The sequence below is a fragment of the Danio rerio genome, chromosome 15 (assembly GCF_052040795.2).
Source record: "Danio rerio strain M-AB ecotype USA chromosome 15, GRCz13ab, whole genome shotgun sequence".
NCBI lineage: Eukaryota > Metazoa > Chordata > Actinopteri > Cypriniformes > Danionidae > Danio > Danio rerio.
In genome coordinates, this window is record NC_141035.1 from 31690098 (window position 1) to 31707288 (window position 17191).

General features: G+C 34.9%; 1 protein-coding gene and 1 long non-coding RNA gene across 4 annotated transcripts in view; one reads left to right on the forward strand and one right to left on the reverse strand.

The window, feature by feature from the left end:
- gipr (gastric inhibitory polypeptide receptor) overlaps nucleotides 1-14696 on the forward strand; it is a 38197-nt gene extending 23501 nt beyond the window's left edge. Inside the window, exons 8-14 of one of the 3 annotated variants that reach the window (XR_015509594.1) lie at nucleotides 2979-3185; nucleotides 4594-4654; nucleotides 4729-4798; nucleotides 5353-5441; nucleotides 6314-6452; nucleotides 6600-6641; nucleotides 8807-11410. Coding sequence is in view for 2 of the 3 variants with exons in the window: in XM_087284271.1 (XP_087140397.1) it covers nucleotides 2979-3138; nucleotides 4594-4654; nucleotides 4729-4798; nucleotides 5353-5441; nucleotides 6314-6452; nucleotides 6600-6641; nucleotides 8807-9145 (900 nt within the window). In the remaining variant the exon portion in view is untranslated. Of the gene's footprint in view, nucleotides 1-2978; nucleotides 3186-4593; nucleotides 4655-4728; nucleotides 4799-5352; nucleotides 5442-6313; nucleotides 6453-6599; nucleotides 6642-8806 lie in introns of all 3 variants that reach the window. The other 2 variants (XM_087284271.1, XM_087284272.1) reach the window with 2 other exon arrangements.
- On the reverse strand, nucleotides 2017-13551 carry LOC147840658 (uncharacterized). The gene is made up of 2 exons (XR_015509606.1): nucleotides 13401-13551; nucleotides 2017-3162 (listed from the first exon to the last, which is right to left on the reverse strand). It is a non-coding gene; the product is annotated as an uncharacterized LOC147840658 (long non-coding RNA).
- Nucleotides 14697-17191: the final 2495 nt, after the last annotated feature.

Genomic DNA, 17191 nt, shown 5'->3' on the forward strand with positions numbered 1-17191 from the left:
AAACAACAATTACTACTCAATAAAAATGCTCATAGACGATAATGAAAATAATTGACAAAAAAATTATTAGCGATTAATTTGAAAGCATCCGTCATTCATGTCACGTTACAGTATAACAATGCATTTTCATGGGGAAAAATAACACATTTCAAAAATGCATATGACATACTGTATAGCAGAGGACTCAAAGTGAGTTGTTGACAGAATTGCGCATGATCTCATGATTTTAAACATGAGAATTGCATTATAATTAGCACAATGAGTGGTTAAAGGTCCTGTGAAGTGCTTTGAAATGTGCATTTTATTAAATGTATGGCGTATGCTTAACTAAAACATGAAAAGTGGGTGGGACATAGAGTAGCTCCTCCCCTTTTAAATAAACAGCCAAAAGCATTTTGTTTTATCACAGCTCTGCCAGTCAGACTGGTTGAGCTCAAGTGCATCAATTGAAAAGCAAACGAGAACCTTAAAGGGGGCGGGACATGTCAGATACTAGAGAGCATTGGACTGGTCAGAAGATTTGATAAGAAACTGAAGGTACAGTATGAGATAAAAAAAAAAAAAAAAAGATTGATTCATTTAGGCAGAAACGACGACCTGCAAGCTTTGAACGTTTATAACAGGTTTGTATTATTTAAACACAAATTTTGTCACTAGATTATAGAAATCCTTAAAAGTACTAACATCTTAAAATCCTTATTTTAATTTTATATGACCTTTGAGTCACTGTTGTCTTTCTATTGGGGTAAACCAGTCTGGTTACTCTCCTCTGACCTCAGACATCAACAGGACATTTTCACCGACAGAACTGACATTCAGTTGGTTTTTAGGGCATTCTCTGTAAATCTGAGTATCACACTTTACAATAAGGTTCCATTAGATAATGTTTGTAAGATGACATTTCCGTGTCCAAAGATTGGGTCATCCTGACTATGGCCTTCGATCACTGCCTAATCCACAATGCACCAGCCCTTTACGGCTCCTACTGCAGGTGGTGGGTTACATGAGGATGGCCACATCACTCCTTCTAGTGACTGTGATTGGTTGCTTGGGGACAGATCCGGCCATCAGGCGCTCATATGAGCCCCGACCCCACACCTGGATCCAGTGTGAGACCCCAGTTCCGCTATATGGTTCAACGTCATGGTCCTAAATTTTAGTTTACTCATAAGGAGAATAGAATAAATGTTTTATAACGTAATAGTGTCTATTAAATGTGAATAAAGCACATCATCTAAGTATGTTTAAAGATAATTATTATTACTGTGAAGTACATTTATTTCGAACTCTGATCAAAACTGACTGGAACAGCTTTTTACACCTTCAAGCCAATCAGAATCGCAAGAAGAATTTTAACAGACCCTAACAAAAACTAACTGTTTTTTCATTAGCTTTTTAAAAGTGTTCATTAGTTTTCGTGTTAGTAAATATAGCATTAACTAATGGAATCTTATTGTAAAGTGTATCCAACCAGCATAGATGGTTCTGAAATGCTCAGTCCAGATTGTCTGGCTCCGACAACCATGCCACATTCAAAGTCACTTCAATTACCTTTTTTCTTCCTCATTGTAATGCTGTTAGAACTTAGAAATAGATCTTATGAAGCACGTCCACATTCCTAAATGCATTGAGTATCTGCCATGTGATAATTCAAGCATCAAAGCAATCATTAGTTTCGAAGTAAATTTTATTTGCAAACAGATTTTCAGCTGTTTCTTTTTAATAGTGCCTATTTTTGGCTCTTCGGTCAAGCTCACCTTTAATTCCACTAAGCAGTCTGCTCACCATGAGAGCCAGGATTTATTGCATAAACAATGTAATATGCCAATAATGGACCCTTTTCACATTTCCATCATAGTTGGGTACACTTAAGAGTAAAGCGAATGGGAGAGTACCACACAATTTATTTATTTTTTTTTTGCATTCCTATTTGTTCAAGTAATAAAAGAAAAACTCAACTCATAAAAAAATATGTGTGACTGGCATTAGAAATACCTCACACCACCTAAGCAGTAATTCGTGTTTTTTTTTTGTTTTTTTTTTTTATAATTTGATGCAAAGATGATATAATACAAAGTATACTGTAGCTTCATAAATGTACATACACCATAAATGAGTACACTCCTGACAGATCTCTCTTGTACATTCCTATTTTCTACTGCATGCTTTACAACATTATATTAGTGCGTATACATTAGATTTGTCAGTGCCAAAGCCAAAAATGAAAATAATCTAACAAAGAAACTCAAGATCAGTACAAAAAAATGGGTCACACTTTATTTAATGGTCTGTTTGTTAAATTTAAGTTACATTGTATCTGCATACTAACTAATTTTCAGTAGATTATAAATAGACTGTAAGGTTGGGGTTAGGGTTAGTTAGTGTAAGCTGACGTATTTGACATGTACTTGCAAAGTTTCTTATAGTCAATTAAATCTCTGTTGAAAGAGCAGCATCAACAGACATTAAGCAGACAGTCTACTAATACTCAAATGGACCATCAAAATAAAGTGTTACCCAAAAATTACTACACCCAAATTAATATGTAGGTGAAAAATATTACATACAATTTTCAGAAACACGAAAAATCAAGAGAAACATACAAAATATACAATTGTATAGTATGTTTTTTTTAATAGCTTATATGTGTTTAAATGTATTATTTTTCAATGTTTAAAGATGTTTGGTGACCAAACTCTTATTTTATTTGACATAACTCTTTAATAAAACAATTTTGTTTAATTGCATGAAAATGTATTGCCTATATTCACTGATAAATAAATAAACATATTCATTTTTAAAGCATGGTGTACTCATTTCTGCTTAGCACTGTATGCTTTTTTAAAAATCAAACCATTCAAATCTTTCAAGGGTTTAAGTTGCTGATGACCATTAAACACATGTTAACCTCTGTCCATAGCACAATAAAAGCAATGTCCAATAAAATAAACTATTAAACGCACCTTAAATCCTCACAGGTGATGTCAGGCTGCCGTGTGGCTCAGGTCCTGATGCAGTACTGTGTCGGCGCCAACTACTACTGGCTTCTGGTGGAAGGTTTATATCTCCACAACCTGCTGGTGCTGATGGTCTTCTCAGAGAACAGTTACATTTGTGTATACTTCTTCATCGGCTGGGGTGTGTAACTGTCATCAAGCTGTCCTGAAAAGAGAGTATACCTGAGGGTGAGTAACTTTTCATTTTTGGGTGAACTATCCTTTTAAGACTAATAGTTCACTCAAAAAAATCTAAAGTTACTCACACTCCAGTGGTTCCAAACTTGAGTTTTTTAAATTCTGCTTAACCCAAAAGAAGATATTTTGATGATTGTTGGAAACTTGTAGACCAGCCGATTCGAATGTTATCACTCAATTGAATTGGCATTATCAGTGGTTATCAGCTGATATATATGGGCCAGTAGGGGCCTTATCTTCTGTTAGCGGTTGTTATCATCCATCCACATGGTTAATCAGCTATAGATCACATACAGCTGTGGCCGGAAGTTAACGAGAATTATTTATATTATTTATAAAATTTTCCATTCATTTTATTTTATTAACGTCTACCCCTACCTCTACCCCAACCCTAAACCCAACCGGCCCAGTAAAGTAAAAACACATCTGAATCTAGAGTCTTCTCTGTTAGTATGATTTACCATGTGGATGAATGATAACTACTGGTCTACTAGCCCATATCCATCAGCTGATAACCACTGATAACGGCCATTCAATCAAGTAATAACATTCAAAGAAGGTGGGTGGACATCGGCTGTTTCTAAATTCCAAGAACGCAGAGAACGGACTTGAGAAATGAGATGTTGCTTTCTTCCTGATGGTCACATGACCTTCATGCGTTTTTAATGGAAAATTATTTAAATATTACAGCACTCATACAACAATTTTTTCCCCTTTTCAAAATATATACTGTGCATAAAGACTTTACAAATATACGTTGCACAAAATAAATAAAACAGATTTTAATACGAATTTCAGCAAATAAACACCCTTAATGTGTTTATTCCTTTATAAAAAAAATTTCATGGTAATGTTTATATTCACCGTTTCATTTAGGGAAACTACTGAGATAAATAAGTTATATCTCTGAATTTTAATAATAAATCAAAGTAAAATGATGTGCTTCACACCTCCAGTCACAATGACTTCTAAAGCGAGTTCAGTGCACAAGTCTGCATCGGTGCGGCCTCGATATCGAGAAGTTTCACGCTTCCTCCGTTCTTGTGGTCTTTGATATTGGAACTAAACTTTGGAGGTTGATAATGACGTTACACGAGAAGACGCAAGATCGCTGAAGAACGCATATTGAGAAACATACATAGTAGGAAAAAATACTATGGAAGTCATTGGCTGCCAGTTCCCAACATTCTTAAAAATATCTTCTTTTGTTTTCAACAGAAGAATAAAACTCAAACAGGCTTGGAAAAATAGGATGATGACTATGAATCAAATGTAATTAAATCAATTAAATAAACTGTTAGCTCGTAGTACCACAGCTGAATTGTTATTATTATTTAAACAAAGTCAAGTTTGAATGAACATGCACAAATATGGTGTTTGATCTGATGTTTTCTGACAGGAACGCCTGTGCTCTTTGTGGTGCCTTGGATAATTGTTCGTTACTTGTATGAAAACACAAGGTAAGATTTGCCAATGCTTTATGCAACAGCTTTCTTTCTTTTGATTAAAGATTAATTGTGCCTAACATCTCCAGGTGCTGGGAGATCAATGAAAATATGGCATATTGGTGGATCATCCGAACGCCAATTCTTTTGGCTATTTTAGTGAGTTTTTGCTGTATTTACTTCAGTCTGCCTTCAATTTTAATTTGTATTTATGTATTTGAAGTTCTGATTGATTTAACGACTTGGAATTCTCTCACTCCGTTTGAAAGGAAGCAATGGAGTTTTTGTTTTAATTGCCACCATCTTTTAAAAAGATGTCAAATGGCGTTTCTCATTAAAACCTGAGATGAAAGATCTGCCGAACTCTTCAAGCAGGATTTCTTTCCAGTGGTTATTTTGAGTGCAAGTTGAGAGAATTCCAAGTCCCGAGTCGTCTGGAACACAACGTATGAATAAGCAGTTAAATATACTCTCACTCATGTATTATACATGGATGACTCATTAGCCCAAATCATCCTCTAGGAAGTTTTTCTGCACTTTTTGCAAATTATTGTGAACATACAGTATAAGTCACCATCAGCTAAGAGAATTTAGTGAAGTATTACTGAATCATAGTTTGAAGAATGGAATAATATTGTAAGAAGAAATCTTTACGTTGTGTTTTCTACATGTAGTTATTTATATATGAGTTTGAAAATGATCCTATTTTGCAGGTGAACTTTTTCATATTTATACGGATTATTCTGATCCTCATCTCCAAATTAAAAGCACATCAGATGAGATATACAGATTATAAATTTAGGTAAGAATTTGAGTTTCCTTAAATATTTGAGATTCTTTGGTTTAATAATGAAATGTCTTGTTTGTTTGTTCATTGTGTACTCTTTTTTGCTCCATAACCTTAAAGATTATTAGAATATTTTCATGAATATTTATTTTGAAAATATTACTATTATCAGAATAGTTTTGCCTTTGATACTGACTAATTTAATGCAAAACCAAAAAACCAGATTTACACAAGTATCTAATTTGCTTTTCCTGAAAAAACTGTCAAGGTGTACTCATTGCTGCTGGTAAATGTATTCCTCCCAGCATCTGTTTACAGATTTGCTTATAATAGTGTAAAAAAATGCTGCTTAAAACAACCAACCTCTCTTACTGTAGTTTTCCCTTGTGCCAGCAAAATCTATATCTCTGAATTCATCCTTGTTGCGTAACTAGAAGTGTGTCACGCAAAGCTTTTGATGTTTCAACCTTTTTAAAGGAAATGTTTCGTCCTCTTCTTCAAATGTCAGCCTTAAGGCCAGCGTTCATTTTAGAGAACATTTCTTTCCCTGGCAGAGACGATATTTCTAGCCCTGAAGCATAAATCCTGTTTAAGTGGAATAAAATCTAACATTACAGTTGTGACAATGATAGAGGCTAATTAGATTCTTGCTTTACCCTCAGTGCCTTGCTATTGTCATTTAATCTTCCTTTAAAAATGCCAATTTAAAAAGCGTTTGATTTTTTTTTTTTATCTGAAAGTATTGGTATTAATTCTAAAAACAACTACAAAATAAATGAACTGCAGATTTGTAATTAAACTTACAAATGATGATGAGATTTTGAGATGTTATGGGTCAGGGTTTTTTTTCTGAAAAATTGATGACTTGAATATTCTTGGTGTTTCAGATTAGCCAAGTCCACACTGACCCTCATTCCCCTGTTAGGGATTCATGAGGTGGTTTTTGCAGTGATGACAGAGGAACAGACTGAAGGAGTACTTCGCAATGTCAACCTGTTCTTTGAACTCTTCTTCAATTCTTTTCAGGTACAACTTAGTGAATCAAGAGAGACAGACCGTGTCACAACATGGCCTAGTTACTGCTTTACTTGTTTTCCATCGCACATTATTTTGATGTAGTGTATGTCCATATAGTTAATGCGGTTTGACACATGTGCTCTCGTTGCTCCTCAGGGTTTTCTGGTGGCCATATTATACTGCTTTGTCAATAAAGAGGTAAGAGGTGTCAATATGTTTTTATATTTTATACATATATTTTTAATAGTATTTCGGTACTGAAACTAAAATAACATTGTTTAACATTGTATTGAATTTTCAGTATTATTACTCCAGTCCATGATCCTTCACAAATCATTCAAATATGTTGATTGGCTGTTGTACTATGATTGTAATCAAACATTAATTATCATTTGTATATTTTCATTCATTCGTTTTCATTTTTGGCTCAGTCCCTTTATTAATCTGGGGTCGCCACAGCGGAATGAACCGTCAACTTATCCAGCATACAGTTGAAGTCAGAATTATTAGCCCCCGTTTGAATTTCTTTTTAAAATATTTCTCAAATGATGTTTAACAGAGCAAAGAAAATTTCAAAGTATGTCTGATAATATTTTGTCTTCTGGAGAAAGTCTTATTTGTTTTAATTCGCCTAGAATAAAAGCAATTTTTAATTTTTTAAATACTGTTTTAAGGACAAAATTATTAGCCCCTTTAGGCATTTTTTTTTTCAATAGTCTACAGAACAAACCAGCGTTATATACTAACATACCTAATTACCCTAACCTGCCCAGTTAACTTAACTGTAATTAACCCAGTTAAGCCTTTAAATGTCACTTTAAGCTGTATAGAAGTGTCTTAAAAAATATCTAGTAAAATATTATTTACTGTCATCATTCATTCATTTTCTTGTCGGCCTAGTCCCTTTATTAATACAGGGTCACCACAGCAGAATGAACCGCCAATTTATCCGGCAAGTCTTTTTTTTTCCCCCTTCCAGCTGCAACCCATCTCTGGGAAACATCCACATACACACTCATACACTACGGACAATTTAGCCTACCTAATTCACCTGTACCGCATGTCTTTGGACTGTGGGGGAAACCGGAGCACCCAGAGGAAACCCAAGCGAAGGCAGGGAGAACATGCAAACTCCACACAGAAACGCCAACTAAGCCGAGGTTCGAACCAGCAACCCAGCGACCTTCTTGCTGTGAGGCGACAGCACTACCTACTGCGCCACTGCCTCACCCTACTGTCATCATGGCAAAGATAAAACTAGACATTAGTTATTAAAACTATTATGTTAAGAAATGTGTTGAAAAAATATTCTCTCTGTTAAACATAAAACGTGGAAAAAATAAATAGGGGGCTAATAATTCAGGGGGGGGCTAATAATTCTGCAACCCATCACTGGGAAACTCTCATTCCCGCACAAATACTTCGGATAATTTTAGCTTTTCCAGTTCACTTTTACCGCATGTATTTGGACTTGTGAATAGTCTTTTACAGTTATCATAACTTTTGATTGCATTACTCATTAAATAAATGCAGCCTTATGTTTTTAATGGTTAAACTATTTAAAGCATTGTGTTAATTTATACAAAGACCAATTAATTATTGAAACAAAAAGTTTCTATATGTTATTATCTAATGTGTCTGAGGTAACACAGACTAACAAGGAACCGTTTTCATTAACTTATCTTTACATTGTTCCCTTTGTTTAAATGTTATTTTATTTTTGTTTAATTCAGAAAGAAAATTCTGCTATGAACTCATCTTAATGTTGAGCCATCGACTTTTTAAATCTAATCTGAGAGATTTCTGCCCTCCATTGAAAGTCTGTACAATTTCTAATACTTTGAAACATGCATAAAACCAAAACTCCCTATGAATCAAGCTGTTTATTGCAAAACTCCGCAAAAGAACTCCATTTTAGTTCACAAATAAACATTGGTCAGCAAACATAAACACAAGCCCAGAGTTTCTGAGTTCAGAGCTTAGAGATCTGCTTGATGCACAAGAACAAATCTTATTTGTGGAAGCTCAAACAGCACAAAACACAATAAACCTGATTGGTATTCATGCATCAAGCAAGCATGAGCGTCTATGACCAAGTCTGAATGCTGTAAACACAGTTTGCTGATCAAAGTTTAAACATTAGTAAAAGCCTAAATTAAATCTTAGAAATTGTTCCGTAGTTCATGTTTATGAATATTTTGAAAGTCACATTTTTAAGTGAACAGACTATCAATGGAGGAACGGAAATGTCAAAAAGTCTTGACCGAATACCTTCTGGTACAACATAAGGGTGAGTGAATTTACATCTTGTATTGAAATAATCTTTGGCTAATCTGCTATTTTTATATATTCCTTGGGTCCAGGTACAGTCGGAAATCAAAAAGAAATGGCAGCGATGGAAACTGGGAATAAGTATTTTGGATGACCAGCGTAACACAGGTAGCAACACTCAGCCAGTAGGAACCGGTCCTCAATGTCACCATGACCCGGCCTGCTCTCCCGAATGCCCCCTGGACAGTGGCAGCCAGCTGTCCTCAGATCCAACACCCTCCATCCAACACCACTACCATCCTGGAGCAAAGAAAGGCAAGGCGTACTGCTATATATCTGCCCGAAAGCAGGTCGTCAATGGGTTGGATGTGCCAGCTTTACCGCAGTGTGGTGGAGAAGGAGCAGGCATGTATTCCGAGAGCTACTGCTGAACATGACTTGGTCTTTTTATTATTGAAAGGATATTCCCACATCACATTATTCATGTTACGTCTGGCAACCCTTTTTTTTTTTTGTCTTTGATATTTACCACTATACCTCATTTTGGACACCAGATTCATTTTGTTATGTGCCAACATTATGGATCAGTGTGTACATTACCACAAATTTGAACTTATATTTAAGTGCATGTAGATTATTTGTTGGACGCTCACAGGTAAGGCACGCAAACATCATATTGCCTGCAAAATCAACTAAATAATCAGCAGTACAAGTATTTTGCCTTTTTCACCCCACATCCATAAATGGTCAAAGATTTGGAGTCAGTAAGATATAACAATAATAACAAAACAGATTACATTGTTACAGAAAAAAAACTAAATCAAAGAAATACTTTTTTTATTTAAAAAAAACAAACATTTTTTATGAGTGCCAAATCGGCATATTAGAAAGAATTTTTAAAGGATCATGTGACAAAAAAATTCAGTAATGACTAAAAATGATCAGCTTTTTGCCATTACATGAGAGAAAATAACTAATATCCCTTCAAGCACCAATAGCTTTCTCCAAAAAATTAAAAGTGACTTTTTTCATCAATAGAACATTAAGGAGAAGTTTAAGTTGAAACTGTGATCCTTGCTGACTGATAAAAAAATAAATACTTTGAGACTCAAAACCAGTGGCTCCTGTTAATAAAATTAGAGGCACAATGTAATTTTTTTCTATTAGAAAAAAATGTGTAGTTTGATGACCCTGTGTCTGAGTGTGGAATCATGGGGGTTGTGGTCTTTATTACATCCTACAGCACTCGTGAATAAATCATGTTTATTGGTGAGCTAAATCAGTGGTTCTCAACTGCTTTTTCCATGGGACCTACATTTTTACATGTTCATCAAGCGACAACCCAAATTTTTAGGAGCTATGGTAAAATTTTAGGAACTCTAATTCAATTGTATTTATTTGTTAATAGTGACAGATAAATCATAAGAAAATCACCAAGACTTACAAATAAACAATATTTCATTGCTGTCATTTAGCAAAGTGTATCAAATTAAAGAAATATTACAAAGTAAAAACGTCAAATACTGTAAACAGTGGTTAGGGTAAGGAAAAGTTATTTACCATTAACTAAACTGAACTGTTAAAAAAACATTAACACTGATCCTGTTGAACAGAAAAAACAGCAAATTAAAGTAAAATTATTAAAATAATCATGACCATTTTTATAATAATCACCAGTTATTTGCTCTTCTACTATTGTATGGGCTTTCTTGGCCTTAGCTACACTGTGAGCACAGTAAGATGCGCAGAGTGCCTGCACTTGTTTTGAACATGAAGATGTTAGGCACTTTTTGTGATGCCCTCAGTTATTGAAGTCTTCTTTGAAAATAGTCCACAGGTTTGTCCTTGCAACTTGGATGTTCTAAATGTCGTTTTAATTTAGAAGGTTTTATGTTCTCTTGTGAGAGCACCTCACTACGGATGACACACTGAGGTTTGAAACCTTTTTGTCATCAATATATATAAGTATATAAGTCCATACTTTACATATTGGGGGTCGTATTTGCGCTTCCACATATTTGTTGCTAAAATTAAATGAAATTTCACATGTCAAATGGTCTGGTTGTCATGCGCGCATTTCAAAATTAAAGTCTGATATAAGCAAAATAAGCAAGAAAATTTAATTTTGTTGTTTTTTTTTTTTGACGACACACTCTACGACCCACTGAAAATGTTTCCCACCAGTTGAGAAACACTGAGCTAAATTATTCAAAACTTATTATCATGGTAGTATGAAGCAGACTAAGGCTGAAAGCCATTGAAATGTCATGAGACATTTCTGCAACTGCTGATGACAGACAAACGCGATATGATTCAAAACCAACATAGGCGCATTCTGAAAACCTAGCCCTATATACATTTCTGGAGATCAAGAATTATGTAAGCAGAAGTAAGTATGGTTGCATTTCATCTTTAAAATGAATGTTACTTGGCAGTATGATGCTGTTCCTTTTCCTGCTTAACAGCTGACCGCTTACTTCCATATGATCGACTTTTTCTGCTGTTACCAGTTTGTCCAGTAGCTTGATACGTACAGTGGATTTGAGATGCAGAGCGGAGTTGACCGCATCATTGCGGGTAAGACAAAAACAAATAAATTAAAAATAAATTAAACAAATAAATAACAGGATGAGAATGTGGTAAAATCTGAAAACGGAGTAATAATTAGGGGGCTTTTTTTTCTCTGGATAGCTTTTTTTTTAAAAAACACTCTGATTGGATTGAGTGAAGGGGGTTTGTGGGTCAATCGGTGCTTTCAGTCAGCAAGTCAGTCAGTCGACAGCAGCCTCTAGTGGGTTTACTAGAACAGCAAGCATGAATGGCACTCGTGAGAGAAATTTAAGATCTGAAAAGGCATACACAGCAGACTCTGGTGGATTCAGGAAAACTAAAACTGCAAAAAAATGTACCTCCTCCTGGGACATATTTTGCTTTCTCCAGAAATGTATATAAGGGTATAAGCAGAATGAGCCTGGGTTGCTCAAAACAGCGAGCTATATTATTTCACAGTCGACTGCTTCCGGTTCTTCATGATCACATGGGGAAAGCAATGTTGTTTTATCAAACTAAATACATCCTCTGTGCAGTCCAATCAAATACACAACTTAGTGAAGCATCTTGGGTGTTTCCGTCTTTTCTCTAAAACCAAACTGCAAATCGAGTTTGTGTCACTAAATAAAATTGCTTAATGATTTGAACATTTCTCAAAACATTTGGGATAATGTACAAAAGTCAGCAAAATATATGAGACTGTTCTAGTATTTTTTTTCTGAACCACTAAGGACCACAGTTTCAACTAAGAAAGGCTCTAATGTTTATGTTTATCTGAAGAAAACTTCATCCGATTACATTAAATTTTTTTTATTGTGAATTATAGGCTCAATGAAATTAAACGTATATGATGTCCACATCAGCACTAGCCTGAAGTTCCTCTCACATTATACAGCGAAGTGAAGTCCATCCTCAGCCTGATATAAGTGCCTCTGGAGGTGTTAAATGTCTAATGTCAAGGTTTTAAATGGCTGTTATGCAACCCGCTCAAACAGGACTACATGCTCAAGGCGATCTGTTAAACAGCAGGAAATCTAATTCCTTTTTTATGCTTTTGCATTCCACTCGAAAGCCTAATCCAGCCTCATTCAGTGCCATGACAGGAACCAACTGTGAACTGTATGTCTACAACAGAGTTTCAAGAGGATTAGTAGATCATTTAGTTAATAGGCAACAGTAACAACATTATTAAACATGGAAAGAGTTTGCTTCCAAAACCTTATGAAGGCTTAATTCTGTTTGTTTTGAAACACTATTTCAGTAGACTCGTTTTTTTCTACCAACATGAATGGAAGAGTGCAATAATAATAATAGTGATATGATATCTATGTAGTTTATGAAGTGTCACTGTGATTTTTATTCAATATATCAAGTCATTTCTAAATGTATTTATCAAGTGAAGGTGGTTGTTTTATTGCTTTCACACTGAGGTTGTTTTTAGTTTCATTGACGTCTAAAGCCACCTGGCGGATGGAGTAAGAATTGCACAGATGTGTTGTCCCTTGTAGAAATCTAATAGCAACTGCTAAATGGCATTAACCGAGTGCAAAGAGTCTTTATAGATTTGTCAAATTCGGTATGATGTTGTTATTGTTGAACCTTAGTTAGGATTATCTGGTTCTGATGAAGCCACTGTAAAATATCCATAGTAATTACCTTTATATCATTTGGCCTGTAGCTTAGCAAACTAAAAGTTGTTCTCTCACACAAGGTTTTACATTTAAAGATGCAGGGCAGTGGAAAAATGGTCACAGTAAAATTTAAAGATGTAAATTGACGTCTAATTGTAGGCTATTTATGGATGGACACAAAAGCAAATTATTTTGAGAGTGTTTGTCAGGTGTGTAGACACGTGATTTATAGAACGCCGCAGGTATCTCATGGCTGTATACCACTATATACAATGTACACGCCCCAATTCCCCTTATTCACTATTCCCTAGTTCTATAATTTAGCTCACTTAAAAGTGTGAATGAAAAAGTGTGAAAGTGCGCCGGAAAGGATGCCGTTTTGTGCTTTGCTGATTGACAAATCTCTCAAATTGAATTTGTACACTTCCTGGTCAGATTGTATTTTGATTTCTGTCATGTGTAAAAACGTGCATTTAACGAATAAATAATTTATTTTGGAACTTACGTGTAGGATTCCGCTGTGGATACCAGCTTGTGGTCAGACGCTGAAATTCATTTTGCGCGCGAACTCTCCACTAGAAATGACTGCATGCTCCCTTTAAATCGCACACAATTTAAGGCTATGAGTCGATTTTAGATACAGCCCTTGTTTCAATGGTATTCATTATTTGAAGGAATTTCATATGTGCATTCACTAAATAATAGCTACAAATTTAGAAAACTGCCAGTAGACATATAAATTTAAATATATATTTTAATAACATTTTTATTAACCGTTTTATAAATAGGCTATTATATTAAGGGGTCATATTTATATTTAATAATGAATAATATTTCCTGATAGGGCGACACAGTGGCTCAGTGGCCCCTACAATTCAAAGAAATGCTGTATAAGTGAATTGAATGAGCTAAATTGGCCGTAGTGTATGAGTGTGTGTGATTGCAAAACTGTATGGGTGTTTCCCAGTGCTGGGGTGTGGGCAGAAGGGCATCTGCTGTGTAAAACATATGCTGTATGAGTTGGCGATTCATTCCGCTGTGGGCACCCCTGATGAATAAAAGGACTAAGCCAAAAAATGAATGAATGATGTTCCCTGTTGTCCACACATGTAAACAAGAAGACGGTTTCAGTTTTTGGTACCACTTTGGATAGACATGCTACATTCAAGACTTAAAAAGTACTGACATAATTGGGAAACATATACATATTAAAATGCATAGAGGCTTCTATGATGTTGGCTGATTTGCTTATAGGTTGTTTGGTTAAAAACAAACATTGAATGCAAATGATCTGATACATTATTGCGTTATTCATAATTGTATTGCAGCATTACTGTCAGATCTACTCAGCACTGTGTCATATTTTATTTTAAGTCTTCTAAAAAAACCTAAAATAATCTCTAAACTTTGCTTTTTTTAATTCCTCTGCCTTGCATCTTGCATATTTAAACACAACCATGTTCAATGTGATTTACTCCTATGTGTGAAAAAACAAAGCACTGTGCTGACAGACTTCGACTGAATTATTTGTAAAAGTGCCATTAATATTGTACAGTATCTCATGGCTTCAAAACATTCCACAGACTTGATACGCCTAAGCATTAAGCCACTGGATAGCATGTATTAAAAGCTGTAATTCATCAGAAAGACAACATACAAAGCAGAAAGTGAGTTAACTGACTCGGACATATACATGCTAAATATCAATGTTGTATTTGCCAAATAAGAAAAAAAATACTTGTGCAATATCATTTTGGACACAAGCTATTTATTTCCATTAAAGCATCAAACTGAAATAAGAGTATGTTGAATGCTTTATTTTCTTTTTATTTCGTGGGAATTGTGTAGCACTAGTAAGGCAAGCAGCCAAACTGCAATTTCGTCACCTTGGAACTATAAGGTTCTATCTGCGTTCTGAATGATTTTGAGATATTGAGCTTTAAAGTTTTTGCATTCCATTGCAAACAGTATGTGTGTAACATTTTTTATTTAATAAAAAGTCTTACAATCAAAAAAATAAAAAGAATTAAAAGAATATGTCAATAACTCAATTTTGACAAAAATGTCAGATAGAACATTATTATTCTATGGTGACGAATTGTCAGTGTTGTGCAAGATCTTTTAGTATTTCACATTTTTAGGCTAAAATGAACATAAATTCTAAAAAAATTGATATAAAAAGTTATATAAAGTGTGCTCCATTGAGTTTTTTATTTTTATTTTGAGTTTTTATCTACTCCATACCAAATTAATTACTTCAATACATACTATAAAACATAAAAAAGGCATTGGACAATTGCACTACTTGCATACTGTTTTAATAATTCATCATCAAAATTATTTTCTATAATTACCTCACAGAGTTGTCTAACACGATTATAATCTCAAACATCAGGCACCCGCTCCAAACTCAACATAACGTTTAGAACGTAGCATTTATTCTGTGTGAGGTTTCTGCCGCTCTGAGGCACAACACAACATTTCAGTTCAATTTGCTTTTCGGTTTTCTGTGCCTTTGATTTCCATTTAAACAGCAGGATTCTATATTCTAACAAATTTCGGGAGGAGCACCATCAGTCTTTGACAAGGCTAATTCATCACAGACAATTACTCTATTATCCAATCAGCTCAAGAACAAACACTTACATAAAGTCAAACATGTCATACCTCCGTTTTCTCTTCACTTCAGCATTCCCCCACCACCCCAACTCCACACTATTAAACCAGATACCTATTTAAATCTTTGGGGGAGAGCGTTCTGGGGCCGGACTAGACACTGCGCTCGAACCCTATCTCTGTCTATCCTGATAAGGGTACCCTAAAGTTAGGGTGTCTCAGAGCCCTCTCCCCGGACAGTATGCCAAATATGTGTGAACTTGTGAAATGCATCATTCTTCTGGAATCATTTTCTGGATCTATGCAATTTGAATTCTTCCACATCTTGGGGTCAATAAGCACAGAGGATTACAGTGGAAAAACTACAGTGCCCTAAAAGAAAGACACTGTAATGCTATTAAAGGGATTGTTCACCTAAAATGAAAATGTCCTCATCATTTCCATAGTGGAACAAAACATAACATGAAAGTCAATGGCAGTTTTTAATTTTACATTCTTCAATACTTCAATCTTTTCAACAGAAGAAAGAGAGTCAAACAGGTTTGGAACACATGGAGGAAGAGTAAATGATTGCAGAATTTACATTTGGGTGAACTTTCTATTTAAATAAAAACACTTTAAACAGAAGATTACCTTAGAAATGAATTATACAAACATTGTCACAAATTGTCTCATGTGGGAAATCGATGGGTGTGGGATCTATGCTGCATTGGACCTCATGAATCACAGCATCTGTATTCAGTTTGGCATGATCTGTCCCCCATGCAACAGGACTGTCCTACAACTGCAACAATTTCCAGCTGAATCCGCATTGTGCAGAACATGTGAAAGTAAAAACACACTGAATTCAACCTGATAAGCATTTTTTAGACATGTCCTTGAACACCTGGGTGCTTCATCATCAGAAGTAAAGCGTGTTTGAGTGTGGTTGCAGATGTTTAACTGAACAAGTTCCACACTAAAGAAAGCTGGTTTTCAATAAGATATTCTGTCAGGCTTGTCTTTTCCTCTGCAAAAGATTGTAGAGTATCTGGATCATATTGTTTAAAAAAAAAAACTCAATCAAGTTTAATTATTTTTTGGGATATGAAAATAAACTTAGAAGCTCAACTACCAAAAATTCTCGATGTACATAAAAAAGGGAGAGATTAGAAAACTGCACTAACCAGCATCATATCTAATTTATACTACAAAATTAAACACAATAAAATAAGATTCTGAAGATGTCTCAAAACCTGAAAATAAGGGGAAGTTACCAGTAAACATGTGCTTATTTGACAGCATGTCATGGTTTTACCAGCAGAGGGTGTAAAAGTAAATGCATAGAGGATTATGGCTATATGCTGTGGGAAATACAATAGTATACCTCTTTTTATAACAAATGGGCAGGAGGGATCTAAAGTCTTCGTTTGGGCCTGTGTTTGCAGAACTCTCTGCAATTTTCTAGACCTCTAAATATCAAATGGTGCGGTCCCACTTTATATTAAGTGTCCTTAACTACTATGTACTTGCATCAAAAAAATAAATACAATGTACTTACTGTGGTTATGATGTATTTGGGAACACTTGTGGAGCTTTTGAGTTGGGATAGAGGTTGGGTTATGAACAGGTTTAGTGGTATGGGTAGGTTTAAGGGTGGGTTAAGGTTTAAGGGATGGTCAACAGTGTATTTACAAATGT